Source organism: Capra hircus, chromosome 3 (assembly GCF_001704415.2).
Source record: "Capra hircus breed San Clemente chromosome 3, ASM170441v1, whole genome shotgun sequence".
Classification (NCBI taxonomy): Eukaryota; Metazoa; Chordata; class Mammalia; order Artiodactyla; family Bovidae; genus Capra; species Capra hircus.
The window spans coordinates 97,170,326-97,193,132 of NC_030810.1; the positions used below are offsets into that span (position 1 = coordinate 97,170,326).

At 45.3% G+C, this 22,807-nt stretch overlaps 1 protein-coding gene across 1 annotated transcript in view; it reads right to left on the reverse strand.

Annotated features, from left to right (window-relative positions):
• NOTCH2 (notch 2) overlaps nt 1,647–22,807 on the reverse strand; it is a 179,205-nt gene continuing 158,044 nt past the window's right edge. The window contains exons 22-34 of the mRNA XM_018045986.1: nt 21,850–21,982; nt 19,620–19,856; nt 16,321–16,433; nt 14,889–15,394; nt 13,199–13,546; nt 12,193–12,335; nt 11,783–11,993; nt 11,258–11,354; nt 10,011–10,179; nt 8,903–9,204; nt 7,955–8,102; nt 7,195–7,292; nt 1,647–6,266 (exon numbers count right to left, since the gene is read on the reverse strand). Coding sequence (XP_017901475.1) covers nt 4,878–6,266; nt 7,195–7,292; nt 7,955–8,102; nt 8,903–9,204; nt 10,011–10,179; nt 11,258–11,354; nt 11,783–11,993; nt 12,193–12,335; nt 13,199–13,546; nt 14,889–15,394; nt 16,321–16,433; nt 19,620–19,856; nt 21,850–21,982 — 3,894 coding nt within the window. The 3' untranslated portion in view covers nt 1,647–4,877. The remainder of the gene's footprint in view (nt 6,267–7,194; nt 7,293–7,954; nt 8,103–8,902; nt 9,205–10,010; nt 10,180–11,257; nt 11,355–11,782; nt 11,994–12,192; nt 12,336–13,198; nt 13,547–14,888; nt 15,395–16,320; nt 16,434–19,619; nt 19,857–21,849; nt 21,983–22,807) is intronic.

Genomic DNA, 22,807 nt, shown 5'->3' on the forward strand with positions numbered 1-22,807 from the left:
ATGATACCAACTGTGTTTAAAATATAGTATCAATGTCAAATATTTGTGTTCAAACACCTCACTGGTTGCCTTTACAAGTAAATGTATGAAAGAACTTGGTAATGTGTGTATGTATACATGTGTGTATATATATACAGAAGTATATATGCAAAATATTTTATAGCTGTATATGTTGACTCTATATAAAATTTAAAGATGAATAACATTGGAAATTGATGGTTTAGTTAACAGCACAATCAGTTTTATTAGTTATATCCCAAATCGCAATTCTTGCTTTAGCAGATATTCTACATTTCCATTAGAAGGCACTTCTTCCTGAAGTACTGTCCACTTAATGCATGGAAAAGTAACTTAGTCTTGTGATGCTTCCTATTTAGCATCAAGCTAAATCTTGCGGAAGCTTTTCCTCAAGAGCATTTATTTATTCTCTGCCTGGAGAAAGAATGAGTGAAGGTCGCTCAGTCATGTCTGACTCTTTGTGAACCCATGGACTATACATGGGATTCTCCAGGCCAGAATATTGGAGTGGGTAGCCTTTCCCTTCTCCAGGGGATCTTCCCAACCCAGGGCTCGAACCCACATCTCCCGGATTGCAGGCAGATTCTTTACCAGCTGAGCCACAAGGGAAGCCCTTAAATACTGGAGTGGGTAGTCTATCCCTTCTCCAGCAGATCTTTCCAACCCAGGAATTGAATTGGGTTTCCTGCATTGCAGGCAGATTCTTTACCAACTGAGTTATGAGGGAAGCCCTTTATGGCAGAAAGTGAGGAACTAAAGAGCCTCTTGAAGGTGAAAGAGGAGAGTGAAAAAGTTGGCTTAAAATTCAGCATTCAAAAAACGAAGATCATGGCATCAGGTCCCATCACTTCATGCAAATAGATGGGGAAACAATGGAAAGTCACAGACTTTATTTTTTGGGCTCCAAAATCACTGTAGATGGTGACTGCAGCCATGAAATTAAAAGACACTTGCCCCTTGGAAGAAAAGCTATGATCAACTTAGAGAGCATTAAAAAGTAGAGACATTACTTTGCTGACAAAGATCCATCTAGTCAAAGCTATGGTTTTTCCAGTAGTCATGTATGGATGTGAGAGTGGGACTATAAAGAAAGCTGAGTGCTAAAGAATTGATGCTTTTGAACTGTGGTATTAGAGAAGTCTCCTGAGTCCCTTGGACTGCAAGGAGATCAAACCAGTCAATCCTAAAGGAAATGAGCCCTGAATATTCATTGGAAGGATTGATGCTGAAGCCAAAACTCCAATCCTTTGGCCACCTGATGCGAAGAACTGACTCATTAGAAAAGACTCTGATGCTGGGAAAGACTGAAGACAGGAGGAAAAGGGGACAATAGAGGATGGGATGGTGGGATGGCATCACTGGCTCGATGGACATTAGTTTGAGCAAGCTCTGGGAGTTGGTGATGGACAGGGAGGCCTGGTGTGCTGCAGTCTATGGGTTACAAAGAGTCAGACACAACTGAGTGACTGAACTACTACTACTTGGAGAAAGGAAAAAAGACTAGTGCTAGGCTATATGGGATTCAGAAAGAAAAGAATATGTTTTCTCTCTCAGCAAATTATGACATCGTGAGTTAAATCATTGCAAAGTAGGGATGAAGAATGGAAAATAAAAACTGCAATGTCTACTGAGCTTGACATGTAACTTTTTTATTTTGTGATAAAAATGCTTCCATATAAATTTTGTCATAACTACTTTTAGAATGAAACTTTGAAAGTTAAAAACAAATTGTGCATTTTCCTTACCATGTATAGTTAGGAACATGCAGTCATTTTATTGGTTATTGGGTTTCTCATACAAACAGATATCATATCACTTTTAAGAGAAATGTACACAAGTAAGAAGCCACAGTACCAAACAGTTACGAGTGGGAGCCTCTGGGCATATAAACTTGTCCTCTCAGTCATTGTACATTCAGTATATTAGTTAAGGCCAAAATCCCCAAAGCACTTGCCAATGGAATATTACACCTTTGGTTCTCTTTTATGCAAGAATTATGAACTAGCAACCTTAATAATGATGAGAGAACGGACTTGTGCATCATAGCTGATTGCTTACATAAAATCTTTAACTCTCACTCTCTTTCCCTCAAACCTCTCCCTCCCTCACCAACATGTAAATCAGAAAATGATACTTAATACAAAAGAAACAAACAAATAAAAATATATCCCCAAAGGCAGACAGAACATGACTCAAAGGAAGGATTTATAAAGATAAAACAAGAATGTGAGGGGCAAAGAGGGTGACATAGACCTGTTATAAAAGATATTTCCCATACAAACTTAAGTCTCCACTTCAGAACCCAGTTGAGAAAGTGATTCATCTTATTTTCTCTTTTACTCAATACAACCCACAGGTTCTTAACAATCTAAGTGATTGATAAATGCTTGAAAGGCAGTGTCTTCTTCCTTATCACTGAAGCCTGTTGTTTGTGATGGCAGCTTTCATATTTATTTCTGCAAAACCCAAAGGATCCCAAAGAGGAGCAAGCAAGTTAGGCCCACAGTGTGCTTACAGATGGAGGAGGCTATAAGGGATCAAGCTGCTGGATCAGAGCTGACACTCTGAAGAAGAGGGGCCGGAATGGGATGACAGAGACGTGTAGATGTGGTGAGGTCCACAGTGGTCCATGGAGATGGGTCCTCCCCATCTGTGAATCAACGAATAGGTCCAAGGATAAAGAATCACCATTCAGAATGAGAAAATGCTTCACACTATGAAAGAGGTTGGTAGAGTTGCCACATGAGAGAATAAAATACAGAATGAAAAAATAATCTGCTTATATCAGGGGAAAATGAATTGTATTTTTAGTTCAGTGAACTTGGGCAGGACTAGAAAAACTCTTTGTAGACTTCCATGCTAACAGACACATAGGGTTTCCACATGAAGCCACAGATAAATCTGGTAAATGGGAAGAAATGATGAACACTCTCAGGCAAGGCAGTAAGGAAAACTATCACTGAAGCCAACAGAGAGTGGGCAGACCACATATTAATATCTGCAAGACGCTCCCAGAAGAACTCGTTTTCCGTTGTCATGATATCATAGCACCGGGCAAAAGTGACAGCGTGAAGACAGAACCAGCTGTTAGCTAACCCAGGGAGAAGACGAAGCAAACTACTTTTCTCCTCTTTCTAGTGTTGGATAGAAGGCATGTCCTTGACAGAAGGTCAAAAAAGTTGCCAAGACCACAAATACAGGAAGCAGACTTGGGTGAGATGCAATCACACTCTGAACATGAAGATGACAAGACAGTAAGTCCATTCTTGTCCATTATCATCTAGAAAGTGACTCTGAGAGGAAAATATCCCTGGTAAGTGTCTATGTTAGTTGCCTAATGGGGAATCTCATGACTGCCTGAAAGAGAAGGAACTGGGAGCAAAAGATAGCAAAGGCTACCTCATAATTCCTCCCTTTCCAACCTTCTTGTAAGACTGGCTTTGGCCACAGAAACTAGGCCAGCATTCTAGTTCCCACACTTGAACACAGAAAACCCAGGTGTTCTGTGAGGACCTACTGGGTGCACCAGTAATCAGACCACAAAGTGTGGCAGGAAGACAGGTGAAGGGGCCTGGGATCAGAAGGAATGTCAGGAAGTAGAGACTGTGACCACCTGACCAGGGGAAGACGACTGTCACGGGGGTTGGGGAGGAGGCCCTTGAGCAGATGAAAGTTCGCTTCTAAATGGCAAGGGAATGTCGTTTAAAGCCTCAACAACTACAACAGTCTTCACCTGCTGGATGTGTGAGTGAAGCAGGCCAAGTGTTCTAACGCGTGTAACAAACGTGTTTATGCTGCAGTCAACAGAGTGCCTGGCAGGGACTGGTTAGCGGGTCATCGCTTCTCGCCTGAGTTGGCTTATCTCTTGGCTCTCTTGGTCATTCCAACATTCCAAACCTTGGTCTGTCTGGGTTTTGTTTTTTTAAAGGGGTCACATTAGCTACACTGCCAAGGATAAACCTTCACACTTACTAGGCGGACACATGGAAAAAAAGAAGATCCTTACTCTTCTTCCTGGCAAGGTTTGTAGGAACCCAGCATGTAGGCAAGAGAATTTAGGCGCAGCTTCTTGAAGGGGGTTCTGGTCCCCTAAACGGGTTCAAAGGAGAATATTTTCTCCCCTTCTTCTTTTAGGAATGCTATGTAGGAGAAAGGACTATGTCCATTTTCTAAAGAAACACACTTGAAAGGTTTCTGCTGAGACCATAAAGGTAAACCCTGTGAGGCTCCTAGGGACACTGGGAAAACAGGAGAGAAAAGGGAGGCTGCAAGTGCCTCCAGCGCAGGCATGATTCAAAGCACAAAGGTTCTGCCCTGGAACAGGCAGGTGGGGTTCCAGCCACAGAGAGGTGCACAATTAAAGCACCAAATGAAGTCAAAAGAATTTTCCAAGGATGAGAACAGGAGACAGGTCACATCTGGCAGAATTCCAGGGCACAACTCCCAGGAGGAGTCTATTGCAGAATCTTCTCATAGATCATGGCAGAAGCCCCAAGGCTGAAAAATGTACTCCAGGCTGCAAGAATGTCTACAACAGGCATCCATCTTGTTCTCTGTATTGAAGAAGGAAATGTGGTCCCAAGTCTTGCATTCATCTTGCAGTTCCGTGAACTCGGGGACTTGACGGGCAAGAGACTACAAGAAGCCTTGTCCCTTCCATGTTCCCCAAACCCCACAGATGCTCAGTGAAGCTAATTAACTCGCTTCTTCGGGTTATCTACAAGAAAAGAGCCCCTCCTCTCTCCTGCCTCCAGAAGCTGGTTCCAGAGATTTCTTCATTTCTTTCCCGGATGACCTTCATTTGTTCCTCAGCAGCATTTACAAGAGGAGTTCTGTGTCTAGGCTGGAGGCAGATTCTTTCATGCATAGACCTGCATGTTGCTGCGTGGTGGCTCAGACATGTGTGTCCCAGGTCCCCGCTGACCTCCTCCAGCACCCCCAGGAGTGGGGCTGGTGGTCACATCTGACCAGTCAGAAGCAGAGTGGGGTGATGAACTTGACCACTGGTCAGGAGACTCTGGGGACGGTGTCAGGTAGGGATGCTCACCCTGGAGGTGACCACTGTGACTGGGTGTTCTCTCAGCAGCATTGGAGGAAGCATAGCTATGCTGTGATGGGGGTGTGGGATACTTACCCACGGAGGCTGGGAAGGGGTGATAGGCTGGGAGAATGGTCTGAGCAACCTGCCCATCCTGCTGGGGCATCATGGCAGTGGGAAAAGCCATACTGGGCAAGCGAGCCATTTCTGGAATCTGATACATGGTGGGCAGGGTACCTGCAACGGCTGGAGGGCAGTTGGACGGAGGCTGGGCAGCCCCAGTTGGTTGGGCAATGCTGCCTTTGGGGATTAGCTGGAAAGTCACAATGGGGGGCAAGGGCTCTCGGGGGGTGGTTAAATGCTTCCCTTCGGGCGGCCTGCTCTGGGGAGCTATGCCAGGGTGGGTGCCCTCAGCTGGAGCCAGGACCATACCGAACATCTCGTTGTACTGGCTCTCATTCACCTCCACGCGGTTCATCCAGTCGGCTGGGACAGGGACTGGATGTAGCCTACCCACGCTCCCTGCGGTGCTGCTGCCTGGGGGCACAATGTGGTGGTGGGACAGCAGCTGGCTCACCGAGGGAAGCACGGTATTGGCCCCATGAGCCAAGGGCTGCATCTCATGAAGGTTAGAGAAAGACAGTGCATGCTGTGCATGGACGGGGCCAGTGGGGGCGGCAGTGGCCAGCATGGGGTTGGGTGAGGCCTGTAAGATTCCAGGGGATGTGATCATTGGGGAGGAGGTGGTGTCAGAAACATATGTGTGTGGAGACTCTAGGGAATCGACGGGGGACAGAGTCACTGAGCTCTCGGAGAGCTGGCCCTTGTCACTCAGAGACTTCTTCCTCCTGTTCCCCTTGGCATCCTTGGCCTCCTTGGCAAGGTTAGGGAGGCTAGTGGGCACGGCACTCTTGGTGTTAGGCCGTCTAGACTTCTTGCCCATTGGGGTATGCTTCAGACTGAGAAAAGATCTGTTGGGCCCACAGATGACGGGTGAGAGTGCAGAAGTCAGCACTGTGCCGGGCGGGCTGGGGGTCACGTTGTACTCGTCCAGCAGGCGCACAATGTCATGGTGCATGCGGTCCCGGGCCACGTCCCGAGGAAGACGATCCATGTGGTCTGTGATGTCCCGATTGGCAAAATGGTCTAACAGGATCTTGGCTGCTTCATAGCTCCCCTCCCGGGCAGCAAGAAACAGGGGTGTCTCCTCCTACAGAAAAAAAGAAAGAAAGAAAAAGCCCATGCAGAGTGCATTTTAATAACACTCCTGAGAATACAGCCATGTTTCTCAATCTTTTTGTTATCACTCCTTTAGACATTTTTTCCTAACTACCTTCCCACATGAAATTTTAATACCACAGATAAAAAGTGTGCACCTACCTATGTACTGAATGGCTATCTGTAATTTATACATAAAGAAAAATTATTTTACTTCTCCCCAAGATCCAGCTTTGCCCTACTGAGGGCTATGTTTTCTTAATGGGGAAGTGTGAAATAAAGCATGTCCCTGAGCCATAAATTCACCTGCAAGAGCACTGAGCTTATCAAAATAGGGTTCTAAAAGGAGTAACAGAAATAAAGGTATGAGGGGAAGAACCTAAAGCACGTAGAGAAAAATAAGGGAAAGTAAAAGAAAGAAAGACAAAACATCTGAGACAAAGAACAAAATAATGGAAAAGAGGAAATGAACAAGAGAAGATAAGGTGAGCAACAGAGGGAAGCATGACACGGAAGTCAGAGGAAGCAGGCAAACATCATGGAGCCCAAGAACGGGGCAGGGCTGGAGGACGCGGAGCATCAGGAAAACAAATAAGAACAAACAAATGAAAAGGAAGGAAGTGTGTATGAACAGAACAAAGACCAGGAAAAAGGGAAATGTCAAAGAAAGGCAGAAAAGGTTACACCAAAGTTATCAAAGGGACAGCCTGGTGCAGAGTGAGCAGCCTAAGGGTCAACTCTGACATTTCACTGGATAAGCCCAATGCAAGCACTCAGGCACTCTGGACCCATTTCCTGCCCAATCTGCTTCCATCTTTGTCTATCCTTATTACAGAGCAGCTACAGGAGAAAAGGAATGGTCTCATACATAATCCGAGGCACTGCTGTACCTGCCCCCTAGCTCAGAGCCCAGACTGTACCTTGTTGTCCTGCATGTCTCGGTTGGCCCCATTTTTCAACAGCAAAAGGGTTGCCTCCACATTATTCACAGCAGCTGCCCAGTGAAGGGCAGATTTTCCTGCAGGAAAAAACATTTTTATAAGCAGACAGAGTAAGAGGTTATGTCCTACCCCTCCCCATCGGGAAGTGTTATGAGTTGTACAAGGAAACCTTGAACTTCTCAGACAACAGCTAGAAGCCAGTTTTCTCGGGGGCCCACAGGAAAAATCAAAGATTATCTTCATATTCCCCTATTCTAGAAATACTTTGGTACAGGCTGCCTAGCTTTCAGAAGACCTCGAAGTAAAAGGATCATCTGTGTACGGTACCACATCCTTTGTGTGGCAGAATCTACCCTGTCACATGCTGAAGACAATAACCTGCTTTTTTATTACATGCCAGGATATATAGTTAGAATATCTCACCACCCTACCCCTTCCATGAAGTTAGCTCTCATATCCTCATAACAAGGGTGGTATACCTGGGAACTTATGCAGGAAAACTCTCATAGACCTGCTCTTAGATCCAAGAACTCTCACTAAAAATCCCTTCCCAACTTTATCTATGGACTTCACACTGTCTCAGATCTCTGAACTCAATATTGCAAAAGGAAGACGGAATGAATGAACGAATCTTCAGTGGGTTCGGATCTGAGACAACTCTCTAGGGATCATGCAATAATTCTTTCCTTAGAGGCCTGCTTTGCAGGTAGGAATCTGAATCCCTGCTGCTCATCCCTACCATGGTCATCCACTGCATTCACATCTGCCTGGCAGTTGATCAGCTCTGCCACCATTCCCTCCACAGCCAGCCGGGCAGCCAGGATCAGGGGTGTAGTGCCATCATTCATCCTCGCGTCTAGATCAGTTACTCGGTTGCGGATCAGTATCTAGAATATGAGAAAGTACAGAAAAGAGAGTCAGCTGAATACAAAAAATAATGAAGCTAAGATAAGACAGACATAAAAGCACTAGAGTTGAGGCTCTACAGTAAGTTCCTGGAGGGCAGGGAACGTTTTGCTATCTTCGTGTCCAGGTTCTCCTAGGGTCAGTCAACTAATATCTGAGGAATGAACGAATAAAGGAATAGGATGAATGAACACACAAACAGGTGCTCAGGCTCTACAATGGCTTTGTAAAGTAATGCACCTCTGCTTTCTAAAGAAAGAAGAGGGAATGTGGAAAAATACCACAACCTCCACTGTGGTGTACAAGTTAAGACGATACAGAATTGCTTTCAATTTCCTCTTAAGGCTAAAATAATAGGGCATCAGGTGTGCACTGTGAACTCATGTCAGGAAAACCACCAAGGAGCAGCTGGAAGCCCACACAGTCAGATAAATCTCGAGGGAGAAGCTGACAGACACTAGTCGGAGGCAGGTGTCATGCACCTGATCTTTTCATTTGGGAGGTTATTTTGCCTCATCAAAAACAAAACAAACAAGCAAAAAACAAAGCACTGACGAACAATCAGAAGACTGGTGTTATCTGCTTTACTATGAGCTAGCTGTATATGGTCAGCTCTGCCTGCCTGCCTCCCTTTCCTGCTTTCCTATCCAGCAAGCATGACTTTATCATCTGCCTTATTCTCTCAAAGAATCACTGAACAAATATAATGGGTTATTACATGTCTTAATGAAGGGGAAACATTCTAGATTCCTTAGGAGTCAACTCTTCACATGATCTTTACCTGGAAGACACCTTGGGCATCAGCAGCCACTGCAGCATGGAGAGGGCAGCGGCCCATGTTGTCCTGGGCATTGGCATCTGCTCCTGCATCCAGGAGACGCTTGGCAGCATCGGCCCTTGAGTACCGGGCTGCGAGGTGCAGGGCCATCTCACCCGTCCGGTCTGTCTGTGCTTGGAGGCTGGCACCCTGGTAGACTAAGTCCGTGATGATGTTAGCAGAAGAGTCCTCTGCATCTTCATCTTCATCACTCATGTCTGAGCTGCCTCCTCGGAGAGAAGCCAGCATCAGTGGGGTGCACCCATCTGGAGGAAAAGGAAATTCCAAATAGCATTCAAGGAGGGGAAGGACATTCATGTTCACTTAACCCTATTGCTGGAAGAGCTCAATTTGAAGAAAATTATTCTTTTCGGAAAAAACCCTGTGCTTCTTGTGATAAATGGCGATTGATTTTCCCTTGATAGTATCCTTTCTGTAAAGAGGAGCTAGTCTCTAAGTTAAACAAGTGTTTCAAGTTTCTAAGTGCTATGCTTTTTTAAATTGGCCATTTAAAAATATCCAGTATTAATAAACTATATACACTAAGGTATGAACTAAACAAATTTTCTATTCCTCTGCTTTGGGATATTATTTTTTTATCCCACTAAAATCTATCCCAAATAATCACCCTTTTTGTTGCTGAACATGCATTATGTGAGGGCTTCCCTGGTGGTTCAGTGGTAAAGAATCTGCCTGCAATGCAGGAGAGGTGGGTTTGATCCCTCAGTCAGGAAGATCCCCTGGAGGAGGGCATGGCAAAGCACTCCAGTATTCTTGCCTGGAGAATTCCATGGACAGAGGAGCCTGGCAGGCTACAGTCCATGGGGTTGCAGAGGCGGACACGACTGAAGCAACTTAGCACGTATGCATGCAGAAGGTGAAACAAAATGAAATCCTGCCTCTTTTCTCATACAAATTTTATTTCTGCAAGCCTGTTTGCCTTAGACATTCATTTCCTCAAGCTGATTTCCAGTCTGATTTCCTCGATCACTGAGTGGGGCAAACACAGGGATAAGGTGGAACCAGGGGGTGGGCATGGCGCAGTGAAGAGAGAAGGCTCACAGGCACTAACCTGGGCCGCGGACGTTCACATCCAGCACGTCCACCTCTTGTTCTGCCTGTGGAGGGGTGAGAGCCAGCGATGGTGTCCTACGGATGTCTGCAGCTTCCAGGTGCTGCTGTGTCCATGGACGCCGATCGATGGGGTCATCTTCTTCTGAGAGCAAAGCCTCATCTTCAGCCTGAAAGAAGAGGTAAACTCTCCTGATCACTCTGGTACGCCCCCAGGATCTCTCCCAATTCTTTGACTAACTTCTAGCTACCCTTCAAGTAGAGCGCAGACTTTAATTCCTCCTAAAGAACACATGCTGCTCACTCTCCTTAACGAAGCATTGTGTTAGGTGCTTACACAGCATTGCATGGCAGTTCCCACTGCTACCTGAAAGATTCTTCAGGACAGGGAGCAAGCCTTGTTCAAAGCTGCCTCCTTGTACCCTGTATCTACCCCAGTGCCCAGCACAGAGCCAGCATTCAGGAAGTATTTGCTGGATAATTATTATACTTTTAAAAGCAGCTGACCTTTACAAAATATTCAGTATGTGATAGAAAACAGGTAAGGCAATTCACCCATATTGAAAGAATCATTATTATTTTCCCTATCTTACAGATTAAGGATAAGTAAATATAAAGAGGTTAAATAATGTGCCAGAGTTTGGGACTTGAATCCAGTCCTGACTGTAGTAATTTTCTTAACCATCATGCCTGTTTTCCTCAAGTTTATTTCCTCAGAATATCCGTGGAATACATGCATATCCCAGCCGTGTATGTCTATGGGTGAATGGTCTCCTTTTTCATGTCAGACCCAGCCCAATGTACCTCTTACTGCTATATGGCTTTCGTTTCCAGGGATCAAGATTTAAAGCCTCCAAACTCAGTGATCACCGGCTGTCCTCCACTAACTAACTCCACCTTCCCTTGAAGTATCCAGAGAGAATAAGGGAGAGATCTGGCTATGAAAGAAACTGGTGTTTACACATAATAGTCCTTATTCAAGTACCATCAACCTGACATTTGAGGAAGGAAGCATGTTTGTTTTATTTTTAAAGAGTTCTTTCTGAAAAACTTACATAGTAACCCAAGGCCATCAATGACCTAAATATTCCTGATTTTTGAAACAACCTAGGATAGTCAAGGCCTGGGCAACATGTACAGACTACCACCCTTCTCTCCCATTCATGATACTCTAGATACCAAAGGACAAAAATGTGAAATGTGAGCAGACAATGGCTAATAATGATGCATCTACCACGGCCAGCTTACCTTGGCTTTCTTAGGCTGGGGCCCTTCATCGTCGACCCAGTGTTCACTCGTTCCGGAACCAATTAGGTTAGCCTCTGAGACTTGCACTGAGAGATTTCTAACATGACAGAATCATGAAGGTATAAAGAACAGGGTTATATCATAAAAGAACATAGAAATTTTCATAATTTTTCTGCCATCACACATTCTCATGGCTACAGTCAGACTTTCAGGACCCAGGGAAAAAATGGGCAATATTACATCCCATTGCCTGAGTAAAAATCATTTCCTTTCCCACTAAGCAAGAGCTTACGACAAAGGCATGTCTCATCACAAAAGCTGAGCATCCTTGTGATAATATATACAGAACTGAAGCATCCAGACTCTCATTTTATAGCCACAAGCAGGCATTCAGCATCATGGGCAAGTACAGTAGCATGGCATGGCCAGAACTCTGAATTTAAAATCATGATTCAACAAGATCTGATTTTCCACTTATCCATACTTGTTACTACTGTGAATATTAGCTTGTTGACAAACTCTTACTTGAGTCCCACAGCATCCTGGCCCACTGGCTCACGACGTTTGTGGTTGCTGGAGTCACGGCGAAGGGTGAAACCTTCAGGCAGCCAGAGGGAGCCATGCTTGCGCTTTCGTTTTGCCATGATAACCCCCAGCAGGATAATAAACAAGATAATGACAACGGCAACAGCAAGCAGATAGAGAAGCTGAGTGCGTTTTGGGGGCAGAGATTCACCTGCAAGTGCAGAGAGATAGGGAAAGTGGTGAACAAAACATCCACCTCTCAATATTCCCACTAAACTCCTTCAGAGAACAACTTTGACCTCGCTAGCCCTGAGAAACAGAGCGCTGCACACTGTAAGCTGTGCCCCGTTCTCTCTGCCTGCAAGTGGCATTCCTTAGCACACTTTCCCCTTAATTTGAGAGCTACTCACTGACGACAGACACAAGTGGGTACGACAGGGTCCCCTGGATGGCGTGAGAAGCCAGAAGAGCTGCTGCTGCGTCTGTGTTCTTAAAGCACTGGTCTGAGTCTTGAACACACTGGCGGTTGTCAATCTCCAGAAATACCTGAGAGCTGAGGGGAGCCAAGGAGAAATGGCGAGAAAATGTCAACCCAGGAATCTGAGGTAGACCCGCTTCCTCACCCTCAGCCTTGGGCTCTCTACCTCTGGGATGCTGTCTCCAGGAAGATCCCAGAAATTAAGATATGGTTTACATCCTAATTCTCACTTAGGGTGGGCTACAGTCCATGAGGTCACAAAGAGTTGGACATGACTGAGTGACTAACACTTTCACGTTCTTGGTTTGGCTGCATCTAACTGTTTTGACTTTTAGGCAACATAAGACACATTGAGAAAATGGGGTGAAGTTGCCTTTGGTGGGCTGCTTCTACCCCTTCCCCCTTCCGGTGTATTCAACAGTACATACAGCTACTCTAAAAACATACCCCCACCTTTTTCTTTTTGTTCCTTACTCTCCTTTCTCTCTGCATCCGTACTCGAGCTAGCTAGCAAGCTGAACATTGTGAGATACCAAAAAATCCTGAGTGTGGATGACATAATATATGCAGAACATCACCCTTGTCAAAGAGACAGAAATGAAGGGCCTTGAAAAGAAGTCCAGGATTAATACAAAGAGGAGTCATCACTAGAAGGATTTACGCCAACCCTGGCAAATGGTTAGGGATTCTAGCACATGAGGAGCCCGTTCTGGCGTCCTGCCACTTGACTTGCTTCAGCCCACTTTTCAGGATTCCAAGATCAAGGCACACCTTGAGCACTGACCGTAAAGACTGGTATTACAGGCTTGTGTTATTCGGTTGACTGTTTTGTTTTCTGACCTTTCATCTTGATAGGTGCAGTTGCAGTTATGATATCTGTGTATCAAAGTGCTCAGCTTGATAAAATTAAGCTTTAAGTTCAGAAATTAAACACCTACCCAGCCACTTCCTGTTCTTCATCTCCAGGAAGGGACCTGCGTGTCAATCTCTGCTTCTTCATGGCAGCTGACTTCCCACCATAATAGGGGTAGACCATGAGCTCCCCCTGGGCGTCCCGTTTGATGCGGAGGTTGGTGTGGAGCAGGGTGCCCAGTGCCCGCAAGAATCTGCGGGCATCCTGGAGCAGTTGTTCAGGGGGCATCAGCACCACGATGACGAGGGTGCCCTCTGCCAGGTTTTCTGGCCGGTCCGCAGCACAGTCCAGCCCATCCCAGCCACACTCCTCACTGTTGCAACCCTGGTCACAGTGGTTGTCTTCGTAGTGGTCTGCACAGTACTTGTCATATCTAGGCAGAGGGAGGCAGAGAACATGGTAAGATCACAGTGGAGCTGTTTTCCACTTGGAACTAATGCGGATTTTCCTACCCATCTTCTATGGCTCAGATTAGATCCTGAATGTCCTCTGAAGCCTCTGTGACTCTCCATGCCTGACTGCTTAGAGTATATACAGTTTATACACCTTAGCATCAGTGAGTGCTCTCTGAATGAGAAACAAAGCTACTTACTAAACTCATGGGTCCCTAGGCAGCTTGTCATCATGTTAAATCAGATTTGTAAACAAATCTGAAACAAAAATACCTGGCTCATGTTTCCTTTATTTTTATATCCATTGCCTCTGGGCTTCCAACAGTAAAACAAGACTCTAGAGAGTGCTTCCACAAACTGGAAAGTAGCCCCATACCAACAAGAGATGCTGTACAGTTGACCTTTGGCCCATTTGATATGGCCCATTTCTTTTCTAATCAAGACTGTATCTTCACTGTGGAAGGTAGGTGGCGAGAAGTGTGTCCCACACAGGATACCAGATCTAATTCGTACAGCATCTTTCAAACATTGGGAAATGTAAACTGACTCCCAAAGCCCACTGATGCAAAAAATCGTTTGATTTCCACTCACCCCTTTCCCTCCTCACTCCCATCCCTGATGGTTACACCACTCGGTCCAACTTGCCACTCTAGCTCGGTGAGGAGATCAGCAGTCAGGAGGAGCTGTATCTGCTCTGGCAAGTTCTTGAACCTCCCAAGTCTCCATTCCCTGGCCTGTTAAAGCCCATTAACAACACCTATGCCTCACAAGGTTGTTGAGAATTAATCAGGGTTGAACCAAATGGGATGACTAAATGGAAAGCTATTATGTAACCCACAAAGCCCCCTATAGTTGCAGCAGTGAAGACCAGGAGGGTTAAGCTGACTAATCTAGCAGATGCTTCCTGATAAATCTGGAGGGGAAACCCAGTCATAGGGAAAGGCACGGGATGAATAGAGAGGGGTACAGACCTTTGCAACCATGCTGCAGGCAGATTATGTGAGAGGCTGCCTGACAGTGGGTAACACTTCCAAAAGTCACTTCCCCTGGGAACCTGTGACAGCAGCAGGCGAGGAAGCAGAGACAGGCAGAGAGAGAGTGGCTGTGCAGTGAGCGTTTCTGCCCCTCGGTCAGCAAGGGAGAGCTCAGGGTAGTGTGTGATGGGGCAGGGTGGCACCAGGGAGAAGAGGGCAACTGGTGCCAGTCCAGAAGGCGGAGGTGGCTTGGGCAGAAGCACTGGAGTGGTTAGCAGCAAAAGAACAAGAGACCGAGGTGTGTTAGTGACAGCGCTGCCCCTCAGTTCTGGGGACCCTGGGCGCTTACTTGCATGTCTTGCTACTCTTCTGGCATTCAAAGTTGTCAAACAGGCACTCGGCCGTGTTGCACAGCTCGTCGCACTGGTTGTTGATGTACTCCCAGCAGGGCAGCGGGGAGGAGCAATTGGCCCAGGGGTCTTCCATGGTGAGGGAACAGTCCCCCCCGTCCCACTGGCAGGCATGGCTGTTGCACACGTCATCACAGATGCCGTCCCGAGCTTTGTCGGCACAATACTCGCTCAGGCAGGTGGCGGGAGGGGTGCTGGTGGGGGCGCTGTAGAGTTCACAGTGGCTGCCCCGGAAGGGTGGGGCACACTGGCACGAGTAGTACGGAGGCTGGCGCTGAGGGTGGCAGCTCCCCCCGTGCTGGCAGGGGCTACTGGCGCAGCCCGAGTCGCAGTCCTGGGGGTTGGGGCAGAAGCAGCGGGGGCCCGAGGCTGTGTGCACACACTGCTCCCCTCTCCTGCACTTCACCTGTCCGCAGCTGCTCTGGCACCGCACCCCAGAGAAGCCCTGTGAGAATCAGTGGATGAGTGAGGATGGCAGGTGACTCGTGAGGGCAGGCCCCATTCTCCCCCCAGGCCCCTCACCGCCACACCTCTAGGGAGGTAAAGACTAGGCTCTTGAGTAAGATCCCTCCAGGTAGCCTCCTGGACCGAGTTATAGGAAGAGACTTCCTCAAGTCAACCTACAGGTCAGGGTGGTGGTTCCAGGATGAATACAGAACTTTTTTACTCTTAAGAGCTTGCTTCTAGAAATGAAGTCCGGAGTTCACATTAGGATAAGGTGACCCCGAACCTATTAGCACCTTTCCAAATCATCAGTAGATCACTCATACAGTGACTTTACAGGGGAAAAAACACACTTCAGAGGATCAGATGTCTAAAAGACTTTCCTATGTCATTTCGTTCTTGGACGCCTGGCTCAGTCCAGGCCAAGGTTACTGGACAGGTTTCCTTTTGATATCCCTCTACTCATCTGTTAGGAAGCTTTTAGCTTCTGGCAGGAGCGAAAGTGTTTGCAGAGCAAATGGCTAACGTTAAGACTTCCTTCTAGTTGAAGAAGCAATCTGTTCCCAAATAACTGCTGTCGAGGGATGTGAATAGAATAGCATTTCCAATACTCTGTCCCAGTCTGGGCGGCAAGACTACCCTCCAGCACAAGACCCAGAAGCCAAATACACTAACTAGCCCTGTTCCCAAGGGAATATCCCACTGCCCTCAGTGCTTCTGAGGACTGACAGTCACAGATCAGGGAGCTCACTGTTTCCCGAAGTATTTTAATAGTTTTAAGAGGAAAACGGAAGCACTTTCTCCTAAAGAGGCTAACATTAAGAAACGTCCCCACCAAGAAAGCTCCCCACCGAGCTCGGAAATGCCAGGTTTCGTCTCGGCTCTGTCACAGGCTATATGGAATTCAGTAGGCACTGTGGCACTCACCGGGGGACAGCGACAGATGAAACCATCGGGCATGTTGCTGGCCACAGCACAAGTGCCTCCATTCAGGCAAGGCATCTGGGGACACACGTCGACGAACGTTTCACAGTGACGACCTCAGAGTAGAAAATGAAAGGGGGTTTTAAAAGGTGGAAGCAGTAACTCAGGTTATTGAACAGGATACTACCGGGATGTGAGCTAGTCAAAGGATTAGAGAGGGAGCAAGAGGTGTGAGAATTGAGTTCTAAGCCTAAGGGGACATGAGAGGATGAGGAAGGCACACGCCAGATCCCAACATCCTTGGCCCATCATCCACTCAGGACAGTTCCCTCATCTGTCTTATCTACAGTAATAAGTGCAAATGGCACATGACTGAACTGACTCACAAAACAAGATGTGTACAAAAAATGACTAACTCCTCAAAAAAAAAAGAAAACGACACCTAAGCTCTTTTGAAGGCACTTTAGCTTTCGTAAGTCAAAAGCATTTAGCAAAAATTCACTGCATTTTGTTAACATTGTCTACTTCATGAGACAGGCTGCTGCTGCTGCTGCTAAGTCGCTTCAGTCGTGTCTGACTCTGTGCGACCCCATAGATGGCAGCCCACCAGGCTCCCCCGTCCCTGGGATTCTCCAGGCAAGAACACTGGAGTGGGTTGCCATTTCCTTCTCCAATGCATGAAAGTGAAAAGTGAAAGTGGAGTCACTCAGTCGTTTCCGACCCTCAGCGACCCCATGGACTGCAGCCTTCCAGGCTCCTCCGTCCATGGGATTTTCCAGGTAAGAGTCCTGGAGTGGGGTTACAGTAGCCTGGACAGGCTACAGCAGGCCAATACATCTAAAACAGTGATTAACATATATATATCGGTAAAACCGATAACTAATAAGAACCTACTGTATAGCACAGGGAACTTAACTCAGTAGTCTGCAATGACCTACATGGGGAAATAATCTAAAATAGAGTGGATTGATGAATATGTATAACTGACTCACTTTGCTGTACAGCAGAAAATAACACAACATTGTAAATCAACTATATTGTAATAAAAATTAAAAGGAAAAACTTTTGGGACAGGGGCCATGGCTAATTCATGTTAATGTATGGCAAAACCCACCACAATACTGTAAAGTAATTAGCCCCCGATTAAAATAAATTAATTTTTAAAAATGTCGATTTGCAGTTTATATTGAATTTTCATCAGTGACATCTGTTTTAAAACGTTCCAGCCTTTCTGTAACCTTATTGGCATTGTTTTAAAACACAGCTTATGTTAGCATTACCTACACAGCTTGTGTTAGTAGAAACTAACACAACATTACAAAGCAATTATATTCCAATAAAAATTTTAAACAAACATACAAAAAAAACCCCACAGCTTAACATTCCCACCATAATTGTGATTGAGAGTCAAAGGATTTTTTAATTCCCAGGTGTGGAAAACATAGAAACACCACTTCTGGCCGCTGCTGCTGCTGCTAAGTCACTTCAATCGTGTCCAACTCTGTGCGACCCCATAGACGGCAGCCCTCCAGGCTCCCCCGTCCCTGGGATTCTCCAGGCAAGAACACTGGAGTGGGTTGCCATTTCCTTCTCCAGTGCAAGAAAGTGAAAAGTGAAAGTGAAGTCGCTCAGTCGTGTCCGACCCTCAGCGACCCCACGGACTGCAGCCTACCAGGCTCCCCCGTCCATGGGATTTTCCAGGCAAGAGTACTGGAGTGGGGTGCCATTGCCTTCTCTGCCACTTCTGGCTATGGGACCCCAATTCAAGGTGGTCTCCACTCCTTTCACATATTTCCTTCTTTCTTCCTAGGGCTCATCAGCACTTCCAGATAAAGGAAGCCTCAGAGGTAATGAAAGGAACAGGAGTCAGTGGTCTTCTAGTTCTCAAGCATATCATGACCAGTGTGAGACGACAGATTTGTTCATAGTCTTTCTGTCCAGGGTTGCCTCAAACATATGACGTTCGTATTGGATTGTTTCTCTTTTGATGCTGTACCTAGGTGTTTTCCATATTTCAAAATCTACCTCCCCCCCTTTTTTTAAATAAGATTCCAAAGTTCTTAAAGGTAATATATCTTTAAAACTGTAAGGGGGGGATGTCTGGATATAATAAGCCCAGAATGTAGCAGAGTTCAACTTTCCAGATTACTAGTAAGTAGACTAATGCAGACTGTCATCTGACTTCCAAAGAATACTTCTACAGCAAAAGATTTGAGCTGACCCCAGAGTGCAAGACAGATTTCCGGGTAACTGATGGCACTGCCATATTTAGATATAAACAACTATTTTAGTTCCCCAAAGTCACCAAGTTGCCATTCTCAAGAAATAATTAGTAACCGTCTATGATAAAACCCCTGTTCAGAGGCAGGACTCACTCATCTTTGTAATCTGTGATGAACACAGCCAAGCCTTAGCGTGCAGGCCCTGCTTGTGACCTCTGAAGTTTTCCTGTTCATACCCTCATCAGTTAGTTTTTGGTTAAACAGCCCAATTTGGATCTATTCCCTTTAATCGTCCAAGAAGACCCTAAACTTCTTTGGATCCCAGAAGGTAGAAAGGTCACTATGGCAGCAACAACCCAGGCACTCAAGTCGCTACATGCCACAGGAGGCAGGGTGACAAAACCAGAGTTAGATATAAGGTTCCTGAACATGAGATGAAATGAGTTCCAGAGATGGATGGTGGCATAACAATGTGAATATCCTCAATACCACTGAACTGCATACCTAAAAATGGTAAAGATGGTAAACTTTATTTATTTATATGTATTTTACCTCAATTTAAAAATGTTACTTTGCTCAACTTCTCCCAACATTCTATTTCTTTTTTTCATATTTCTGCTACAATAAGATGTAATTAATATGTAACAAAAGAGATAGGATCTCTCAGGAAACACAAACATCTGTGGAGCACAGACCTAGGAAAAAGTTGGGCCCTTGAATTAAGCTGGTCTAGATTTTCACCCTTGCACCTCTGAGGGCAGCCTGGACTGCATATAGCTCACCAACGACTACCTGTGGCCTTCCCTGGTGGCTCAGATGGTAAAGAATCTGCCTGCAATGCAAGAGACCCGGGTTTGATCCCTGGGTCAGGAAGATCCCCTGGAGAAGGAAATGGCAACCCACGCCAGTATTCTTGCTTGGAGAATCCCACAGACAGAGGAGCCAGGCGGGCTACAGTCTATGGGCCAGAAAAGCTTCCCTTGGTCTAGATATGTCATGCAGGGCCCAGTTTCCTCACTGAAACCCCCACCCCACTGCAAGGCAGAGTGGCTGGGGAAGCTGGAAAGGTGCTCAGCTCACCAGTGAAGGTGCTGCGGCAGACGCACAGGTAGTCGTTCGTGAGCTGAATGCAGTCCAGGCTGCCCTCAGGGCTGCAGGGGCTGGACAGGCACTCGTTGATGTCCCCCTCGCAGCGTTCTCCAGCAAAGCCTGGCAAGCAGCGACAACTGTAGCCCCCAATCCTGTCTACGCACTGGCCACCATTAAGGCAGTGGGGACCTCTGGCACAGTCGTCAATGTTCTCTTCACAAAGCAGGCCTGGAGGAGAGAGGAGGGAGAGGAAATTATGACGGTTCTTGGAATGCTGCCTTCCAGGAAGGGAAAACCAGCCCTGGTGGCATTTCCACAATTAGTCAGGCTGGAACCATTTTGGTCAGGCAGGGCATAACACACGCTTGACCCAGGATTGTGCCCATCCTCTTGAACACCAGTAAGCAAAGGATGTACTCAGGGCTTCTCATGTACTCCCCACACAACCCAGTGATGAAGCAATCCCTTAGGGCATAGCTAGTATTATTTTTCCACTTGAAAGGTGAGGAAATTGGAACTCAAGAGAGATTTGGTAACTTTTTATTAATTTATTCATTTTGATTTAAAATATAAAAACAGTTAAAAAGAATATAACTATAAATAAATAGACTATAAGTAATCACTGGTAAGAACTGGAAGTAAATTTTGAATCACACAAATGACTTTTTCTGTAAAACAGTGTAAGTACACAAATATCTTTTATCAAAAAAATAGAAGGGAACTATCCTGTTGAGAGCTCAAAGGTTATTCCATTTAAAACAGAACTCATTTAATGTGCTATAGATGTAAAAGGCCCATCAAGTATGAACATCCGTACATATTTTCGAGGAAGAAACAAAAGAAATCAATGACTATTCTAGAAGTGATGTCATGATCAATTCAAAAAAATTACAGAAGAAAGAAAGACAATACTGTATTCTTACCACTTGTAATAGCAAGACTATTGGAAAGAAAAGAAAAATGTTTTTTTAAAAAAAGGCCTCAGTTTCAACAGCAATCAGTTCAGTTCAGTCACTCAGTCGTGGCCGACTCTTTGCGACCCCATGAACTGCAGCATGCCAGGCAAAAGATAAAATATCTAAGAATAATCTTAACAAGAAATGCACTACACCTACATGAAGACTTTAAAGTAGACCTAAAAGACACAAAAGGAAACTTGAATAAACAGAAAGACACAATGGGTTGGTCAGGAAGACTTCTCATTCTAAAGATGTCAGTCTTCTTTACACAAATTCATAAATTTAATGTGACCTCAATAAAAATAGTAACAGGATTTTTAATGGATAATATCACCGCTAGAAGTAATTAAAATTAACCTCTACTTCTCTTTCAAGTACTGAGCAGAAAACAACTCTCCTTTAACGGAACAAATCTTCAAATATTTAAAGGCTGTTTCTCCTTAGTTTTGACTTCCCTGTTAATCTCACTGCTCAATAACTAGCCTACTACTGGGGAACTTTTCCATTCTAATTTAGCCAACTCCGAACTCAAGAAGGAAAGCCAAAATCCACTGACCCAAAGGTTTAAGACAGTATAAATATTTCTCTAACATTCTATTCTCTTTGATGAGAATCAATTTTCCACCATTGTGGATGGCTTTTTCTTTTCACATGCTGCTCAGAGCAGGCACCATTATAACTACATCTCTTCTAAAAAACGATACTCCAAGCTCTTTCCAGGAGATTGTTTGCAGGCAAGGGAATGCCCCTGGTGGAAAGATGGTTCCACCATCTACCATCTAGGGTTGCATCTCATTAGGTCTTATTGTAATTCTTAGTTCATTCTTGGACCATCAACCTTCTCCCCTTGGGCTTACGAAAACAGGCAAATGTTTTCATTTCATTTATTTTCCCACTTTATGGAGGCAAGACTTGAAGTTCAGAAAAGTACACAAGCTGGTAAATACAAATAATTTATTCAAGAGGCTACTGGTTGTTTTCCCTCGAAGTACCAAGAGATCTTGCTAACCAGGTTAACTCTGCTGCAACATTATGTCATTTGCACATTCTGTGTTTCATGGGTTTTAACAACAACCAGACAGAATTGACCAGACAGGCGTCAGAACACCAGAGCTTGGCAAGAGAGCAATGAAATGGCTTGAATCTCTTAAGATTCAGAATAATGCTGAGTCTTGTTTTAAAAATTCCTTCATGAGACTAAAAATGCATTTATAACTTAAGAGAATGCCCTGGATGGAAGAGAGGTAAGGCTGAGTTCATACCCCGAGTGCCTGGTGGACAAGAGCACTTGAAGTGGTTCACAAGGTCGATACAGGTGCCTCCATTCTGGCATGGCTGGTTCTGGCACTCATCCACTTCATACTCGCAGTTGACACCCTGATATCCAGGGACACACTGCCAAGAGCAAAGCAAAAAGAACAAGAAATGTTGGACTATTGTTGGATGCATATCATGGGAGCAAATGAAATCAGGTAAGTTACTGTGACCCTTTTCTGCCAAACCCCACCCAGCTCTTGTACGCTTCTCTGGTATCATCACACTCCTTACTCACCATCTCGTGCAGAGTCAACTCACAGCTCAATGGCATTTCTATCCAATCACTTCTAGCCAAAAAAGCCACTTGAAAAGGAAGGCAAGGACTGAATATTCTGAGAGATATCTCAAATGATGCCCATGCAAAAGCCATCCGTCCCTTTTGTGTGCAGGTTTTCTTATCTTTAAAACATTCATTCCTTTGTATGTGATGAGGACTCGGTGGCCCACAGAAATGGTACATGTGGATGATAGTAAAGATAATGCGTGTATTTACTGATCCCCATGCTCAGGAAACTACATGTCTATGTGTGAGAAACTGGCTGATGTAGGGGTGGGGGCACCAAGAGGCGGGCAAGCTAGCTGTGCTAGATGTAGGCGTTCTAGGGCCTTCAGGGCTGATCAAGGAAGAAAATACTGACCATGAAGTGGCTCTATTTGGGCAATGCTTTGAGTCCCTCAAAGCAAAATTACTGGAATTGATTGCTGTATGCGTCCCAGTATAGCTATTGAATTTTATAAGTACGAAGTGCCACCTTCTGGTTTAAAACTATGCAACATCTCCTTTCTTTTTTTTTTTAATGCCATTTTTGGTGAACCTATAAAGCAACAGCAGCAGTTACAAAATGTTGTCTGAGTACTTTTGAGAGCTCAAAACAAAGATCTGTGTATAGGCTGAATAAAAAG